We start from the raw sequence: 18,189 nt of genomic DNA on the forward strand, positions 1-18,189 counted from the left end.
AATCCCACCTTCTCTACTTGGCTATATCATAGCACGTACATTTTTAACAGTGAGAGTAATTAACCATTGGAACATGTTGTGGAGTCGCAATCACTGACTATTTTTAAATCAGGATTGGATTTGTTTTAAAGGAATTATTTTGGGGAAGTTCTCTGGCCAGTGTTATGCAGGAGATCAGATTAGATAATCACTGTGGTCCTTTCTGGCCTTGTAATCTGAGTCTATTTATTTGACTACACCACTTTCTGACTCCATACAAACATCCTCCATTCCTGCTTCTTACCACTCTGTGCTCCTTTTGTGTGAACAAGCATCAACACCACTGTCCATTTTTTAAAAGGGGCAATGTTGTTACATAGTAACACTTCTCAGACAGGTTATATTGGCTTGCACCTGTGGGCAGCACTATCCTTGCCGGAGGGAATGTCAGATCTGTTCAGGGGTTTAGCAGTGTTCAGTTTTTCTACCTTCCTGTGGCTGGCATATCAATAAAATCTTTTGAAACAAAACCACCTAGGTTGGGGCTTTGTTACAAATGTAGGCATTTTCCTCCACTTGGATGATTCTGTAAGCCACTTGACTAGGCTGCCAACATGTGCAAATTTGCTCATGTGAAGAAGGCAACCATAGGCTAACTCGAATCTCTTTATTAACACCAACTTTACTTAAACTTCCTGAGTAGGAACTGAATTATGTTTTAAATGACAGTTCTCCTGCACTCAGACCACTTATTATGGCTACATCCCTTATTGTGGAAGGTGTTTGGCTTGTGTTTTTCCTCTGGACATGTACATTTTCAGAAGTTATTTTCATAGTAACTGCCCAAGAATTAGTTATTTATGTTAGTGAACAAGTGCCATTAACTATGTTATTGTAATGATAGATGCTTTAAGGTCTGAATTCGTGTCTCCCTGTCATCTAGCAAAATAACTATGATCGTGCACAACTGTTGTTTTTTAAGGCAGGCTTTGTCCTGAATAAATATATCAAGATGATTGACAGGGCAGACTAGGGTGAGCACTGCAGATGTTCTTTCCTGTCCCCTCTACACAAGTGGCATTTTAGGATTCTGATCAGACTAGAATTGATCTGGATAATTTAATAGGATTCATTTCAGTTTTTCTGTTAAGTCTTTCATTTCAAGCCCTTGTATTTCCATTTTCTGTGTAAGCACCTTTGTAGCATATTATTCTATCATACACCCTTCAGACCACAAAGTGTCCAGAGTGGCATATTGAAGATCACTCTGCAGCTGGAGAGAATATTGTTTCTCAGCATAGCTGTGCTACTCAGCAAGAGCCCAAAGCAAATTCAGGTTGCAATCTACTATTCTTCACCTAACATGGAATAACAAATGAGGGAGTCTACTGCAGGTGATTTGATCTGTATCAAATCAGTGATTCCTTACTGCACATTTAATTACTCTATTTCAGTGAAATATGAGAACACACACACACACACACACACACACACACACACACACACACACACACACACAGAGCAGTTCTGTTTGACAGCATGCTACCTACGTTTATACCATAACTTACAGTTGTGAGTATTTTTGTAATAGGTAGAGACAAACTCTTCTTAGAGAGTTAGGAGTTAAGGTTGTGTCAGAGAATTGGATAGGTAATTTTCTCGAGATCTTCATTAATCTTTTTTAAATTTTTATTCATAACTTTTTGGGTTTGACCTCAAATAGTCAGCCACAGGCTGCTCATTGGGTATAAGAGGTTGAACGTTGTACTGTGCTACGCATCATTGGAAAGAAAACTCTCCTTAGACTTTGAAAAGCAGTCTTCATATATGAACTTAGTGTCGTGATAATTTGGGAATTCTTAATCAACTTGTTCCTCAGGTGCTTCTGGTAGCAGAAAGACAAAGCCTCCCAATATATATGCTGTTAAGTTAGTGATGACTTTTGTGTGGTATCAGTAGTGCTGTTCACAGAGTTACTGTACATCTGTAAAGTACACACTCATGTCCTGATCTCACTTGATAACAGAAGTGATTCATGTTTGTTTGGAAAGCCGTTGAATTACCACTGTGTACAAATAAGCAGCACTGGGAATGAAACAAATAGAAGTCTACAAACAAAGTACTGCCCCCCTTGAAATTTTTGTTTACCCTTATGTAGAAACAACTTTGATAACCTGTTCTTGTCCCTCTGAAACAGCAGTACATTAAAGTGCACTATGGACCTTTTAGCACATGGCAGCATGGTCCACATGGATACTTAGGGTATGTCTACACTGAATTTTAAAACCCACTGCAGTGGGTCTCAGAGCCTGGGTCTACAGACTTGGACTCGCACTATGATGCTAAAAACAGTTGTGTCAGTGCTGTGGCTCGGGCTGGAGAATGGGATCTGAAGCTTCCCCCACTTCTGGCTGCCCAGCCTGAGCCCAGATGTCTAAACTGCTGTTCCTAGTGTTGTAGTGAAAGCCCAAGTCTGTAGACCCAGGCAGTGTAGACAGGTTAAGAGCATAGAGTTACACCCCAGCTTGCCATGCACTAAATCTTTATATAGATAAACCCCAAATGCTTTGTGCACAATACAGTACTATCCCAGCTACATAACTAATATCACTAGTCAAAATGTTTCTACTGAAATTTTTTGCTCTTTTGAAAAACTGTTTAATCCAATTCAAACTGTTTCATGAAACCTATTAAGTTTCTGTAATATTTTAAATTATTTAACAAAAAACCAAAAGAGAATATAGGTGTGACCTGATCTTATTTTTAAAAAATTCCTCTCACTGTGGTGGTTCGTTCTTTCTTTGGATTACATCATGCAATGAATTTCTCTCTCTTTTTAAGACTTTTTATGGAAGGCTTAAAGAAATGTAAAGTTGTGTACAGGGCCAGCTTTAGGCCAATTTGCCCTATTCCTGGGAATCGGCCCCGCGCCTAAGAGGGCCCTGCGCTTTAGGCGCCTTTTAAATTTTTTTTTACTTACCCCGGCTGTGGTCTGCTCCGGGGTCTTTCATGGCCCCACTCCCCTGACCAAAGCACTGGCGGGAGCACGGCTGCCCCACAGCCCCGCTCTCTCAGCTGGAGCTCTGGCTGGAGCGCGACAAGCCCCGCGGCCCCAGCTGGAGCTTCGGCTGGAGCGCGACAAGCCCCGCGGCCCCGGCTGGAGCTTTGGCCAGAGCACCGCAAGCCCTGCAGCCCTGGCTGGAGCTCTGGCTGGAGCGCAGCAAGCCCCGTGCCCCCGGCTGGAGCTCCGGGCCCTTTAAATAGCCCCCGGGGCTCTGGGGGCTATTTAAAGGGCCAGGGCTCCAGCTGCCTCTGCCACCCCGGTCCTTTAAATAGCCGCCCCCATAGCCCCGCCACCCCCATTCCCCAGGGCTCCCGCGGCTATTTAAAAGGTCCGGGGGGGGGTGGAAGCAGGGGAGCCCCGGGCCCTTTAAATAGCCCCCAGAGCCCTGGGATAGCTGGGGGCTTGGGAGCTATTTAAAGGGCTGGGGCTCCAGCTGCCTCTGCTGCACCCCCTGCCCTGCCCACACCAGCCCCGCCCCCTGCTGCCTGCAGCCAGCTCTGCACCCCCTGCCCACAGCCAGCCCCTACCAACTCCCCTGCCCTGTCTCCAGCCAACCCCTGCCACACACCCCTGCCCGCACCAGCCCTGCACTGCCCACCCTGCCCTGTCTCCAGCCAACCCCTGCTGCATCCTCCTACCTGAAGCCAGTCAGTCCCATACTCCTGTCTCCAGCCCTGCCAACCCCTGCTGCACCCCCCTGTGGCCCTGCCTGAAGCCAGCCCTCCCCACACTCCCCTGTCTCCAGCCAGCCCCACACCCTTTGCCCTGCCTGCAGCCAGACCCTACCTCCAGTCAGCCCCTGCCCTGCCTCGAACCAGCCCCATGTCCACTGCTGCCCTGCAGTTCCCAGGCCAGTAACCTGCACACCTGCTTCAATGAGGGGGGCAGGAAGCAGCTGGGACCCACACATGTGCAAACCCCGAGGGAGTGGCGTGGACCTACACACATGAAATGGCAGTCATTAATAACCAATCAACAGCATATATGATGCAATGTACATAATATACAATTTTATTATTTATATAGTTATGGAAAGTAAGTAATACATGGAAGAAATGGAAGGCTTTTTTTACACTTTTTTCTTTTTAAGTCATCCCTGCCAGGGCCCCGCACTTCCTGAAGCCGGCCCTGGTTGTGTAATACCAAAGAAACTGTGCAAAATAATTAGAATAGTACAGAGGAAAAAATAGTAGTGAGAGCTCTGTAATGTGAGTGCTACATTTATAGAAAATCTCCCCTATTGCAGCTGATTCTTCTCCAATTGCTTGCATCTCTGGGAATGTCTAGAGAACCTGTGGCAAGCAACAAGCCTCCCAGCCTGGGTTAATTGACTTGGGCTAACAGGATTCATTCTGGCACTCAAAAAATAAGTGTGGAGAACCTCCTTCCTAGGTTTCAGAGCCCACACTCCTGCAGGGCTGCCTGGGGGTAGGAGGGGGAAGTGGAGCAATTTGCCTGGGCCCCGCAGGGGCCCCCACGAGAATATAGTATTCTATAGTATTGCAACTTTTTTTTATGGAAGGGGCCCCCGAAATTGCTTTGCCCCAGGCCCCCAGAATCCTCTGGGCAGCCCTGTGCTCCAGCCCAAGCTCAGCTTCAAAGCACTGTCTATGTAGCTGTTTTTAGACTACTAGTGTGAGCTCTGGTAGCTCAGATGTGTCAGCCTGGGCTGGGAGGCTCACTGCTGCAGGCTGTGTGGACGTGCTTACTCAGTCTTTACTCAGACGAACTCCGAGTGTAGGAGGACCTCAAGATTTGTCCTTTTTATAAATAAGCCTGTGGAGTCAAACTAGAGCACATATGTCATGGAACTGATTCAATAAACTGTTATGTCAGATGCTACACAGAATAGTCCAGTTGTTTGCCATTTTTTGCGCAAAGGAAAAGCTCAATCTACAGTAAATCTCTCTTGGCCTCTGAAAATATACAAGTATCTATACTGTAAACTGTTTTAAAGACTCCACAACTGCTTCCACCTTATAAGAGCCTAGATATGATCTTTTACATTTCACCCACTAAGTAAACTTTAAAAAGCCTGACCCTCTTTTGTCCCATGTAATCTGATCTACCTATCGCCATCAAGGGACATCTGGGATTCATCTTATCTTTTCCACTGGCTCGTTGATTAATAGAAAGTGTCTTGAATGGGATTCAAATATAGCAGAACTCCACGGACCTTATGAATTACAATAGGGGCAAATAAGAGGTCAGGTTGAAAAAAAAATTTGGAGGGGGGGGAGTGAATGAAGCCTTAATAATGCAGTCAGGATTAGGTGCTTAAGAGATGAGGCTGAAACTTCTGTGTTTGTTTTAAAATAGTAGGTTTCATACACCTAAGGGAATTTCTGGCCATCTTTAAAGTGAAGTCTGTTTTCGCAGGAATGGAGACAATCTTGACCTGACTGGATTAACTGAGTTTATAGCATCTTGCACTGACTCTGCTGGTCAGAAATATTCCACAAACCTTTGCATGTTGATTATCTTGAAACAGCTTTCTTCACCTAGCAGAGTGATTCTAGGCAAAGTTAATTCACGAACCGATGCCTTTTTTTTTTTTTTTTTTTAACTCATTAGACTTTTTCCTGCCCTGAGAAGCCTTAATGAGGAGGAAGGGGAAAACAGCTGAAAAGAGACTTAAGGTGAATGAGTCTTTTCATTCTATCTGTCTCTTTCTGATTCTCCAGGGAGAGGAAAGGCCTTTATGCCCTATTTCTACACAAGTCCACAGCCATCTTTTCTACAAAATATTAAAATTTGAATGTAGTGCTAAGCTGGAGTAACTCCCATCTCAGGTTCAGTCAGCTTGGCAGGTTACTCTTCCAGGACTAGATGCTTAACTGGTGTAAAACCGTTAATGCTGTAGGGGTGCAATGGAGCTATGCCAGTTTACACTAGTGGAGGATTGTCCAACTCTTCTAACCCCATCCATTTGCAACAGCTGAGCTTCATTCTTTTTTTTTTAATGGTTGGAGCAAAGCATTTTCACAGGTGGAAAAGCATCATGAAATCAGACCCTATGGTTTCTGCTGCCTGAAAAACTGCTCGTCTGACATTTAAATTTTAAAAAGTGAGGTTCAGGGAGATTGTGACAGAAAAGAAAAGAGAGCTCATTATCTTATATGAAGGTGTAATAGTTGTTTAGAAGTAAATCATATTTTACAGGGTGGACAAAACATGTGGCCAAATATCATGACTTTGTCTTGCCTGCTCATTCAGGAGCTACAATACCAATTTTTAGACTCTAAGCTCTTCGGGGCAGGGACTGTATTCTATCTTTAATTGAGTGGTTGCACAGTGCCCAACACAGTGAGGCGCATAATACAAACGACAAATAATACTTATTAAAAAAAAACACCTCTGGACATGAGGAAAAAATGAGCCAAATTCTGTACTGACTTTCACTCCACATGTCATCATTGTACCCCATATAATGTAAGAAAGAATTTGGGCTGTTATTTTTCTTAATAGTCTCCCTTGGGTATAAAAAGATACTAATTGCTTACATTTCCAAGCAGAGTCACGGAATAAAAGTGTGTGTGGTGTGTGTGTGTGTGTCTGTGGTGTGTGTGTTTGTGTGTGTAAATGTACATGGCACTGAAATTCACCCCAAGCCCAGTGAAGAGGTCTTCAAACACGTTTAGCGCCAGGCCTAGGGCATTAATGGAAAAGAAGTGGCATACATGACTTGTAATGGTTCTGTGTACAGCAGGGTCAAATTCTTTTGCACGTGCATACCAGTATGTGTAAGCTTGTGCCATATATGTATGGGTTCTTACAGTTATTCTTTCAATGGCTTCAAGTTTCCCATGAAAACTTCTTTAAAAAACTAGCTCTATATGCTATTTAAATCCATTGTTTTATTCTGATCAGGGAAATCGAAGACTGGAAGTAGTTAACATTTGGTATTGGTCACCTGCAATGTCCTGAGACCTCGTTATGTTGACTATGTATTTTTATTTATTTGATTTAAAAGTAAAACCCAAATAAACAAATGTAGTGAAACGTGTACGAAGCAGGATTATGACCCCTCCAGGTTGTGCAGTTTATTGAGCCTTTTGTCTTTATAAAAATAAAAATGCACAAGCCAGGAAGTTTTAAAGGCAGAGCCAAGCTAGAACCAAACAAGAGTTCTGGCTTGGCTCTGTGAGCTACAGCATAAGCCAAGCTATTAGACCTGACTCTACACTTATGGACAGGAAAATTCAGAGAGGGATATGCCTGTACAGTTTTTGTGGCAGGAAGTGAGGCCACAAATTGTCCTGAACACATAGCTAAACCAGATCTTGGATCAAGCTTTGATTGCCTTGTTCACCTTTGTTTAAAAGTAGAACGGAAGGCCCAATTTTGCTTGCAGATACACATCTATGGGGGCAGAACTGGACCTAGAATATGAATCTACTCTACTCTGTTCAGTCTGTGTAAAGGGTGCACAAACTTTGCCACATGCAGATCCGCATTGGCAGTTTGCCAGGAGCATGAAGAGGAGCACAACTAACTTGTGCATAATTTTACAGAGTTTTGTTTTAGAATGGAAAATAAATGCATCTAGACATAACGTGTATTCTTCCATTATGGATTAACAGAAGTTGAGTATTGTTTGAGTTCTGCAGGAGTAAAGCTTGAAGTTGACCCACTTTGTCCTCATCCACTACCCTTACAGGGAGAAGGTGATTGGGGCTTGTTTTAGAACTTCGATGTACATTACTCTAGAGTAGGGGGCAGCCAAAGTCCCTTTTTCCACCGTTCCTCTGACTGTCATAAAGTTGTGCTGTTGTCTGCTATGGGGACACCATTTATTTCACACTTGAAGCATGGAAGACGTCCATCCCCTCCCAGTGTGGGCATAGTATATGGGAGACCCAGGATCAAATCCTTGCTCTGCAGGATTCCTAGGCAAGTGCTCTAACCAATAGGCTATTGTGTCAGTCTTTGTGGCTCAATGAATAGTTAATTATTTATACAAAGTGGAATAGCTCCAACAGGAGAGATTGATCCTGCTCTGAATCAGTCAGAGCAGTATCTTGTATCCCAGGTCTCCTGTATCCCAGGTAAGTGCCATAAACACAGGGTCATTGGCTGTTCTTGCTTGTTTTTAACACTACTTTTTTCAAGGTCTAGTTTTAGTTCTAGTTCCAAAGTAGAACAAAAACAAATGTCGAAACATCGCATTTTTTCACGAAACAGAATATTTGTTTTCCGTGCAGTCCGAGTGCACCAATAAAAAGTGTCTCCCAGTTTGCTCACAAGAGTAATCTGAAAGCTTGCCAAGTAAGAAATACTACTGCTTAGAACCTGATCGATACAAGCCATAAAGTTTTTAAGTTCTAAAATTTACCTGCAACACTCACGACTATACCTTTCTTACCAAACAATGTAGAAACTGGAGCAGTTTAAAAATACCAGCAAGGAGTTAACAAATGGAAGTGCAGGGGAAGTATTGTAAATAGCTAGCACAGCTGAAACTGGGAGTGATGGTATAAAACTGAGAGGACACATTTTTGCTAAATAGCAAGAAGGCTTTTCTTTGGACAAAGCTGTTGAGAAAAATATTGCAATCTTCATCAGAGAAGAGGTTTACTTCAAAGCAAGACTAGATAGACAGGAAGCTAATAAGGATATTGTAGAATTTTGTGAAGACTGGGATCGTTGTAGTTAGATATGCTAAAGACCTATTGAATCAAGACCAGGGTCCATTTTTATACTCCTTAGTAGATAAGAAATATAGCCCCCAGATAAAGGAGGTAACAGATATAACACTGAACCATCACTTAAACACCAAGAAGAATAGCTTTCACTGCAGAAACAGGATGAGTTAGGGCGGACTCCAGGATCACTGAAATCCTAATGCAGCAGCGTTGCAAATTCTTGCTATTTTACCACAGTTCTTGTGATATTTAGTGTTTGTCCTGTAGATCCAGAGCCTGAAATTATGTGATTATTCAAGACTCTTGGCTTCCATTTAATAAAAAAAGGAGTTTTTAGCGCTGTGGTTGCAGAGAAAAGCTTAAAAATGTGAACCCTAAGGGATCAAAAAGCAGAAGACAAATTTTACTATTTTTAGAAATCTCATGATTTTAAGTCGATCTCATGATTTCATGAGACTCAACTAATTATTTTTGAATGCTAAGGCTTAGCAATACTGATCTATGGAAAGCATTCAACTGTCATCTCAGAGAGAGCAAGCAGCTCAAATAAGATCTGTATTCACCAATAAGTGAAATCTGTACTGGGTGGTCTGAATATTCAGCAGCTAGCAGTCCTTATCACATAATTTATTGCAAATTAGAGCATTTATGTCTGCACCCAAAATGTTTCAGAAACCTTCCCAGAGAGCTTAACAAAGGATTTTGTTTTTAACATTTGTACCGCAAAACCTAAAAAATTGCTGATTCTGTGGATGGTGAAATCTGTGCCTGTATTAGCCAGGTTGAAGTAATACAAATATACGTAGCATTTCTGGCTCTTGTTGCTTCACTGACTGATTTAGCTCACTTTGGGGGGTGGGGAAGCTAGTTAGGGATGCTTATACAAACAAACATTTGAATTGAGTAATTTGTGATATTTTTTTCCAAAGGAAAAAAGAAAAGTTAGCTAAAGATTTGTGTGTGTATGTAGTTTTAAAGTTAATAAAAACGTTTCATGACTGATACGTTTTATGGGTAGGACAAGCACGTGTCTGTCCTATGCTGAAACATATTTCCTAGTGGCATTGGTGTTTTTCAGTATTGCTACAGTAATCCCCTGAATGCATAGTAGTCTGGTGAACTATTGGCAGATAAAATGGGATGGAACACATTGACCAGTGTATTTGCCCAAGTGAAAAACTCCTACATCTAAGTGTGTTACTCTGGTGCTGCCAGCTGTATGTCCTTGACAAAAATGTAATTAGCCCCCTTGGAGCTGACCTCTTTCTCTCTCTCTCTCCCTTTTCTCCTCTTCAGGATTGCCCTCCAGAAGCCGGTGATTTTCGGGCCCAGCAGTGTTCTGCTCATAACGATGTCAAGTACCAGGGACAGTTTTATGAATGGCTTCCTGTCTCTAATGACCCTGACAACCCATGTTCACTGAAGTGCCAAGCCAAAGGGACAGCCCTTGTTGTGGAACTGGCTCCGAAGGTTCTTGACGGCACGCGATGCTACACTGAGTCACTGGATATGTGTATTAGTGGCTTGTGCCAAGTAAGCAGGGAGTTCTTATTCTAGCATATGTCGTAATGATTCTTTTCCTGACTGTCTGTCTTTCACTCCTTCTTTGTCTCCTCCTTCATCCCCCCCATTATTTGCACAGCTGTAGGGTTTTCTTTTTATGTATTTCTGTTTTCACAATCATTTTAATGTGCTTTCTGTAAAGTACTATAGGAATTGCTGGGCAGACTCATGAAACAAAAGGATTTTTCTCTTTTTTGGTGGGGTGAGGGGAGGGGAGGGGTGATGACTTTCCCTTCTTTTCACTTGGAAAAAATATGGTTGATGATTCCTGCATTTTACACATTTAGCTATAGCAAGTGATCCTACTGGAAAAAATTACCCTAAAAAGGAACAATTTAATCTTTAATTATATTTTAGAACTTCCCAAGATTGAGGAAATTAATCTTCCCTTAAATATTACTATTCAAGTTATTCTTTCTACAAGTCACAAACAACAGTGGATGGAGCACTAAACTGGAAACTCAGCAGTGATTTGTTGAGTAACTCTGAGCAAGTCACGTAGTCTTTCTATGCCTCAGTTTCCCATCTGTAAAATAGGGAAAATATTGTTAACGCTGCTCTGCAAAGTACTTTGAGATCTACAGGTGGAAAGGGCTGTCAAAATGCTATGCATTAACTTTGTTTTTTCAGATTTACTTGTTGATTCTTTCATTTTATTGATTTTCTAAATAAATGGTCAGCTCTTTTCCAAGATCTTGGAAATTATCTTAACCGTAAGTATTATTACTCCAAAATTTTCCTCACGATTTGTGACCTATATAAATATTGCATAATTTTTACCAAAAAAAATTCCATGTCTCATAATGAATTAACATTGAGATTTCTGTATCTTTTATACTTAAGGCAACTTAGGGGTTCAGTCATTGCACCACCTCTGCATTTGGCCAATTGTATTTACTCTTTGTGTCTGATGAAGAATCACAATCTGAGTAGTAGTTTTAATGTACCTAGTTAGTGACTCCTGAGAGCATGGGACAGGGCTAGAAGTCTAGATGAGCAAAGGGAAAAAACTCTTGTATCCTTGTTTAAAGTTAGTAATAGGGAAACCATTAGGCCTGGAGGTTCTATTTGGATAAAGTCTCAGCTGCATACATTTTGGATGTATATAGATTTTTAGGGGAGGAAAAATAATCCTTTCAAGTTAATATTTTATATTAAGGCAGAGCTAGCATATCCGAGTTGGTAACCCATTGTTAATCAGGTCCATAAACTTTAACCTTAATACCTCAAAACTGAAAGTAACCTTTTCTATCTATATTTCTGTGATATTTTCACCGAAGATGACACCAGAATTGCATCAATGAGGGCACCATAGCAGACGGTTTCAAGCCTGCAGCCATGTGGATTTGTCATGGCTACAGAAAAAGGCAACCTTCAAAGGTCACAGCTGCACATTTACCGTGAGGTCCTTCTATGACCTCGGAGTGACAGCGTGTTTATGAATAGACTGGTTGCAAGCCCCAGGATCACTCTGTCACAGGGAGGTAGGGGTACCTTTTCTAGATTATTCACGCTGAAATTGTCTCAAAATCCAAGAAAGTCAAAAAGTGTCTTGCTGGCTCACTTGCAAGTTTCCACTGACTTGGGGCACCATTTGACTGATTCTGTAATAAAGAGAACCCCATGGACTCCCAGAATACATTCTTCTGATTACACAACTATAGCTTTCTTATACTCTGTAGCTGGCAGTAGAGCAGGAAATTAATATTTTAAAGCTAGGAAAAAAAGTGTGCACTTTGTAAAGCATATAAACATTGCTACTAAGATTAATGAATCTTAGTAACAATTCTCCATTGGTGTCAGTGACATTAAGATAGGTATGGGCTTTTATAGAAATGGCACATTTTTTTCCAATGGATCCAACAATAAGCTATATGTGTCACATTTCAGCCCAACTAGATGACTCTCTGTGTATCTGACTGGGGTCAGTCTGTGGCATATCATGTGTTTACAAGCTGTTCCCAAAGGTAGTAATGTCAGGAATAAACAGTTAGCTTTCTTTCTGTGTTACTCACTACCATTCCCGGAGTAGAAGGTGGTGTTCTCTGCCCTGCACTGGCAAGTGTGCATTTGTTAATTACCTTCTCAAGTTGCTCCATACAGAATTTAAGATATATTTTTCTGGTTTTTCTCCCTTATTTTTCATATTTCTCAGAGGTTTAGAGATCCCAGTAGCTGAGTATCATATTTATGAAGATTTTTGTAATAAGTATTGCAAGCAATCTGACATTTTTGCTTTACGTATGACCACCCACCAGTTTAGCATAAAATCAACACAGACTTCTGACTATATTCGGAATAAGCAAAGCTACCATCATATGTAGTGTTATGGAGTTAGAAGCAGCTGTATCAGGAATCCTAGACTCATTAGGAGAACGTTTAGATGTTGGAGAGATGCTTACGTTATCTTTATTTACAGCATGTGTGTGTGTGTGTGTGTGTGTGTGTGTGTGTGTGTGTGTGTGTGTGTGTGTGTGTGTGTGTGCGAGAAATGTACCATTCATTTGTTGTTGCTGATTCAGTACATGCTTCTTTTTCACTTTTGACTATTCCTTCCTATGGTAGCACGCAGAGAGGATGGCTCTGCTATTTAGGGAGTCCTACAAGATACACAGTATTCCTGTTTTTTTCCAGATCCCTTTGATTACAATATGCAATGATTTGCTAACACATAAGGGCCGTATCCTACCTTTGTTTTGATGTACAACGCCCATTGAAGCCAATGGGAGTTTCACATAAACCTCGGCGACAGCATACATTCTTAGCAGCGGTAGAAGTTTAAGAATCCTACTTTGCCTATCCTCCGTAACTCTATTTGTTAATTGTGGCTCTGGTGCGCTTCATGCAATGTGTCCATCGATAGGAAAGGCAGATTCTAGTGGAAGAATAGCAATAGTGTGGATAATGCTGTAAACAGATTTTCCTTACTATTTAGAACACACTTAGGGTGGAGTTTTCAAAAGCACTCCGCATTGGCCTAATGCTGCTGGGAGTTTTGCTATTGACCTCCATTGGGGCAATGTTTGGCCAACACTGAGCACTTTTGAAAATCCCACCCTTCCTGTTTGCTGTTGTTTCTAACCATTTTAAATCTCCTTTTTTCTTTGGTTTCCTGGACTATTTGAACGCCTTCTCTTTCCTCCAATCTTCTAGAAGCCCATCTTGCCTTGTGGCAGCTCTTTCTCGTCCCTATCTTCAACTCCTTTTTCTATCATAAAATCCAGGTCTGAAATACTGAGCTGTTACTATCTTAGACCCCCCATTCTGCAAACCGTACGTTACATATGTATACGTTAGCCCACATGAGTCCTTGAACTGAAGTCAATGGAACTGTTCACGTGAGTAAAGTTAGATACATGTCTACAGGATCGGTATTGTAGTTTTTATAATAGAAAGTGTCTGGAGGGCAACACACTTGCTGAAAGGGCAGCCTGGCAGACTAGGAAGATTGGAGCAATTTAAAACGGTCCCTTTTCTTTTTTAACTTGAGCTCTTCCTATTTCTAGTCTATATATCTGGGCTTTGGGAGGGTGAAGATGATTTTCCTCAAAAGGCTGTTGGACACTCTCCAGTCAGTATCTTGAGTAACTAATGGGTCCATCTTGATTTCCTGGTATCACAGGCCACGTTCTGATCTCTGTTCCACCAGTGATCCTTAATTACACCAAGATAACGAACATCAGAAACCAACCCACTGAATCCACTGTGTGCAGATATCCTTGGTGCCTTTTCATCTCTGATTCAATAGCCACCTGTGACACTTTGCTTGTGAGCTGATGGAGATATGAAGTTGCTAATTGCTTTCAGAAACAGTCACTTTAGCTAGAGTCATAACTGGGTAGCTTTCAATTTTCAGTCTACGTCAAAGGATCAAAATCTCCTGGCATTAGAAATGCATAAGCTATATCAAAGTAAACTGATATGAAAGCAGTTTAGCTATGTTTAAATATTATATATATTGCATGAAAAAATAAATAAATGGGAATTTGAATATAAGTGGAAAATTCTATTTTGGCTGCTGAATGGTTAAGTTGTATAACAGGGCTCTTTGTTCTTTCATTCTGCTTTTCTTATAAAATATCAAATTCACTTATTTGAAATCAAGGTTGCCATTTTTCATCATACTTCAATCATCATCATCACCAGCAGCAACAAAGAGGGTGAGCCAACTGCTCTGAGCATTTGTTAAAGCACTTATATTGTCACTTTGTTTTATGCAGCTCACACCTAATGTGAAAGCAGACTTAAAGGTACATACCATCATCTCACAATATACTTGGTTGGTTGTTTTTTTTAAATGAATTTAAAGTAGTTTCAGGTCTTACACCTGCCCGTGAGTCCTCCCTGTCCAATCTTCGTGGTTTTACAAACATATTTTCCTGTATTTTAAAATGTCTTTCTCTCCTTCATTGCTGTGTGAAAGATCCACGCAAAGAGAGCAGAAGTGTGATTATCTGTTCAGAAGAAAAGAATGAAAAATGCTCTATGCTGAAAGTATCCAAACTGAAAATGCAGTGGAATATTTTTTGTCTATAACCTCTTTCAGTTCCAGTAAGCTGTAGTAAATCTTCTAACAAGCAGTAATGAGGTGAACATTTTGTAGACAGAAGTGTGATTTTTAAATTGACAGTGAATCCCTTTTAATAAGTATTCCATTCTGCAGCTTCCATTTCCCAAAGATCTCTGGGATTGGCAGAGTTTGCAAGTCTCATACTCTCCCTCCTCCACCATTCCCCACTCCAAATTCATCTCCTGCAAGGGCAGTATTCCAAGGGCAGTTTGTAAGGTTCATGTGAGGGAGTTCCTGCGCTATTTGTATTCTGGTAGCGCCAAGAGGCCCCAACCAGTGTCTGGGACCCAGTCAGTGTTCAGTAACACTGCACTGCATGTGGAATTGTTTTCTTCAGTAACAATCTGTAAGTTCTTGAACAGTTCCATGTATAGTTACATATTTATACTCTCTCTCTGCATTCATTCAGTAAATTGGGTTAGTTTGTGGACTTCATTCTTATCTGTTGTCCCGATTGTAACTGATGCAGCGTTTTCCTTGGTTATCCAAACAATCAACTGCCTGTTTTATGGAGTTCTCCTTTCCCTCGTAATCCCAGCCTGTGTTTACTGTAAGCTAGTGCTGGATGTCTGTAGCACAGAAGCAGAAAGGAGTGCATGGCCCCTCTGATTAGTGTGTACACATAACAATATTCCATGAAAGTTACTAGGACTTTTAAAAATAAAAACAAAAATTATCTCCTGTCACACAGTGACCGATTTCTTTCTAGCATGTCCCTGTTTTCTCTTGCACCAAAAACCTTGGATTTTGCTCTGTTTCTGGTGAGCAGAGAAATGCTTCTTATTCATTGTTGGCCTTTTCACTGTTTTCCCTTTATTTGTCCCTCCTGTTTTCATAACCCTCACACGTTATTCTCCCTCTTTTTCACTTTGTCTCCTTCTTTTGCTGACTCCACAAATTGTCTTCTTGATAACACAGCCCAAGACTGAGTACATGAATCAGTGTTACACTCAGTTTATCTGTGAGGCTCCAGGTTGTGGAGAGATTTATCTATCTCTATTTGTGATGATAGTCTCAATACTAAATGAAGTCCCATCCTGAAACTTCCAACTTTTTCAGGTTAAAGCAGGGGTCGGCAGCCTTTCAGAAGTGGGGTGCCAACTCTTCATTTAATTTAAGGTTTCACGTGCCAGTAATACATTTTAATGTTTTTAGAAGGTCTCTTTCTATAAGTCTATAACATATAACTAAACTATTGTTGCATATAAAGTAAATAAGGTTTTAAAAAATTTTAAGAAGCTTCATTTAAAATTAAATTAAAATGCAGAGCCCCCCCGACCTGTGGCCAAGACCTGGGCAGCATGAGTGCCACTGAAAATCAGCTTGCGTGCTGCCTTTGGCATGCGTGCCATAGGTTGTCTACCTCTGGGTTAAAGGATTAGACTTTGAAAACACATGTAGGCAGACAGCTTCCTGTTAGCTAAATATCTGAAGAGGTGCAAGCGTGTAAGTTATTCTGTCAAAAGTCTGTTAGCTGTAAACCGATGCATATGAAACAGATTTTGAACTCACTTGCAAAAAATTGATCACATGAAGAATTGCAACCTGTTAGTACTCTGCTTCTTTTTGGACAGTCACTAATCTACATACAGACCTGAAGAGGTGCATGTTTGGATATGGAAGAATTCAGGTAGATTGGTACATACACAAGCAGGCAGAAAACAACTGCTTAATTTTATAAAATATCACAAGGAATCAAGGAAGATGCATGAGGCCAAGTTCTACCTTCAGTTACACTGCTATGAGTCTGGAACAATTCCACTCTAATCTATGATTTTGTGCCCATTGACAAACCACTTTTTAATGCTGAACAGTCTTGCCTGTTGTTCAAGTCAATGAAATTACTCCACATTTACCCTGGTGTAACAGTGGGCAGCATTTGGCTCATGCTGTAGACCAAAGTGCAGAATTAGACCCAATATTCAAAGAGCTGTCCAGTTCCAACCAGAGGCTTGAGGTAGATGTGGATTTGTTTCTTCCCCTGTTAGTAGCTGCCTCCTTTCTTGCTGTCAGGGTAAGAGTGCTACCCTCCTATACCCCCTTCCAGATTCCGTCCTGTCTGAATCCATCATCAGCACATTCTGTTTTGCCTGAAACACAGGATCAGAAGGGAACCTAGAATAAATTGGGGAACGCTGACCATAGAAAGCTCTTCAGATAGATAAGCATTCAGCTTCTCACTATGTGGTGACAGTAGGGAGAAAAATTGATTAGTGGAGCAGCGCAGATATGGGGGTGGAGGTGGGTGGTAAAGGGAAGTTGCTGGGCAAGCAGGAGATCAAAAGGCTGATGAGAAATTAGACAAGTCTTGCATGTGAGGCACTAAGTTTCAAATATAAGATGCTCTGGGCAGCTCTGAGTTTGTGAGCAGGGACTTTGCAAGATTCCCATCAAACTCTGCCAATGTGCCTCAGTCCTGACTTGCAACACTGCTGATTGCTCCAGTCCTGGACCTCTTAGCTGCTAATCTGTCAGGCTGCATTTGGCTATGGTATGTGTTATGTTTTATAGAAGCACAAACCAAACCCAGCTTGTGTTCATAAAATTGTGACCTAATCTAGGATTGCTTTGTTATGTACAATGTCCCTGTTGTCTGCTTCTACTGGCATTTGTTCTGTTTTCTGGGGGGAGGGGGAAAACATACATGACATTCTCAGAACTAATTTTTCCACTTTCAATGTAAAATAGTCTTCAGTAGCATTAAACTGGTCTTAATGGAACAACTAATAAACATCTAAAATAAGGGAAAGTTTAGTGCAGTTGTCCTCTGAAATGATTTTCTGAAGCAAATAGAGGAATAGTATTTTACTAGCTGTGCTCAAAAGGACACTCAACATTCAACTAGTCTGTAGAATATGGCTAGTCCAGTCTAGGCCAAAATAAGGCATCAGATGCATTGAGCTCTAAATATGTTGTTGGAGGTGTCAAGTGGACAATCCTATCCTGTGCATTTGATCACAGATACAGCCAGTTTGACATCAAGTTTTATGGTTTAATATTCTTGCATTATTTCATTGCAATTCAGAACTTATCACAGTTGAAGAAGCATATAACACTAACAACTTTTCCAAACGTAATACTGGTATACCACTACCTAGATAATGGATCCAGATCCACCAATAGTAAAAGATTAGTTTCAGTAGATGGGAGAAATGGCTTCCTTTCAGATGATATATTGATTGAATGATAATGCAGTAAGGTTTGGGACGATATAAGAAGAATTAAAAAAAACACACACTAAAAACCAGAACACATGAAGAATAAATGCAATTGTCTATAATTGTATAAGAGTACTGAAAGTTCCAGACTGCTTTATTTTCTACTTCCTCTCTTCATTCTCTCTCTCATTCTGTGCATACCATTCATTT

General features: G+C 41.1%; 1 protein-coding gene across 4 annotated transcripts in view; it reads left to right on the top strand.

The window, feature by feature from the left end:
* The window catches only part of ADAMTSL1 (ADAMTS like 1), a 692,925-nt gene that overhangs the window by 472,728 nt on the left and 202,008 nt on the right, over positions 1 to 18,189 (top strand). For all 4 annotated transcript variants that reach the window (XM_030566852.1, XM_030566853.1, XM_030566854.1 and 1 more), the window contains one exon: positions 9,985 to 10,221. In XM_030566852.1, the coding sequence (XP_030422712.1) occupies positions 9,985 to 10,221 (237 nt within the window). The remainder of the gene's footprint in view (positions 1 to 9,984; positions 10,222 to 18,189) is intronic.

The sequence above is a fragment of the Gopherus evgoodei genome, chromosome 6, assembly GCF_007399415.2.
Source record: "Gopherus evgoodei ecotype Sinaloan lineage chromosome 6, rGopEvg1_v1.p, whole genome shotgun sequence".
Taxonomy (NCBI): Eukaryota; Metazoa; Chordata; order Testudines; family Testudinidae; genus Gopherus; species Gopherus evgoodei.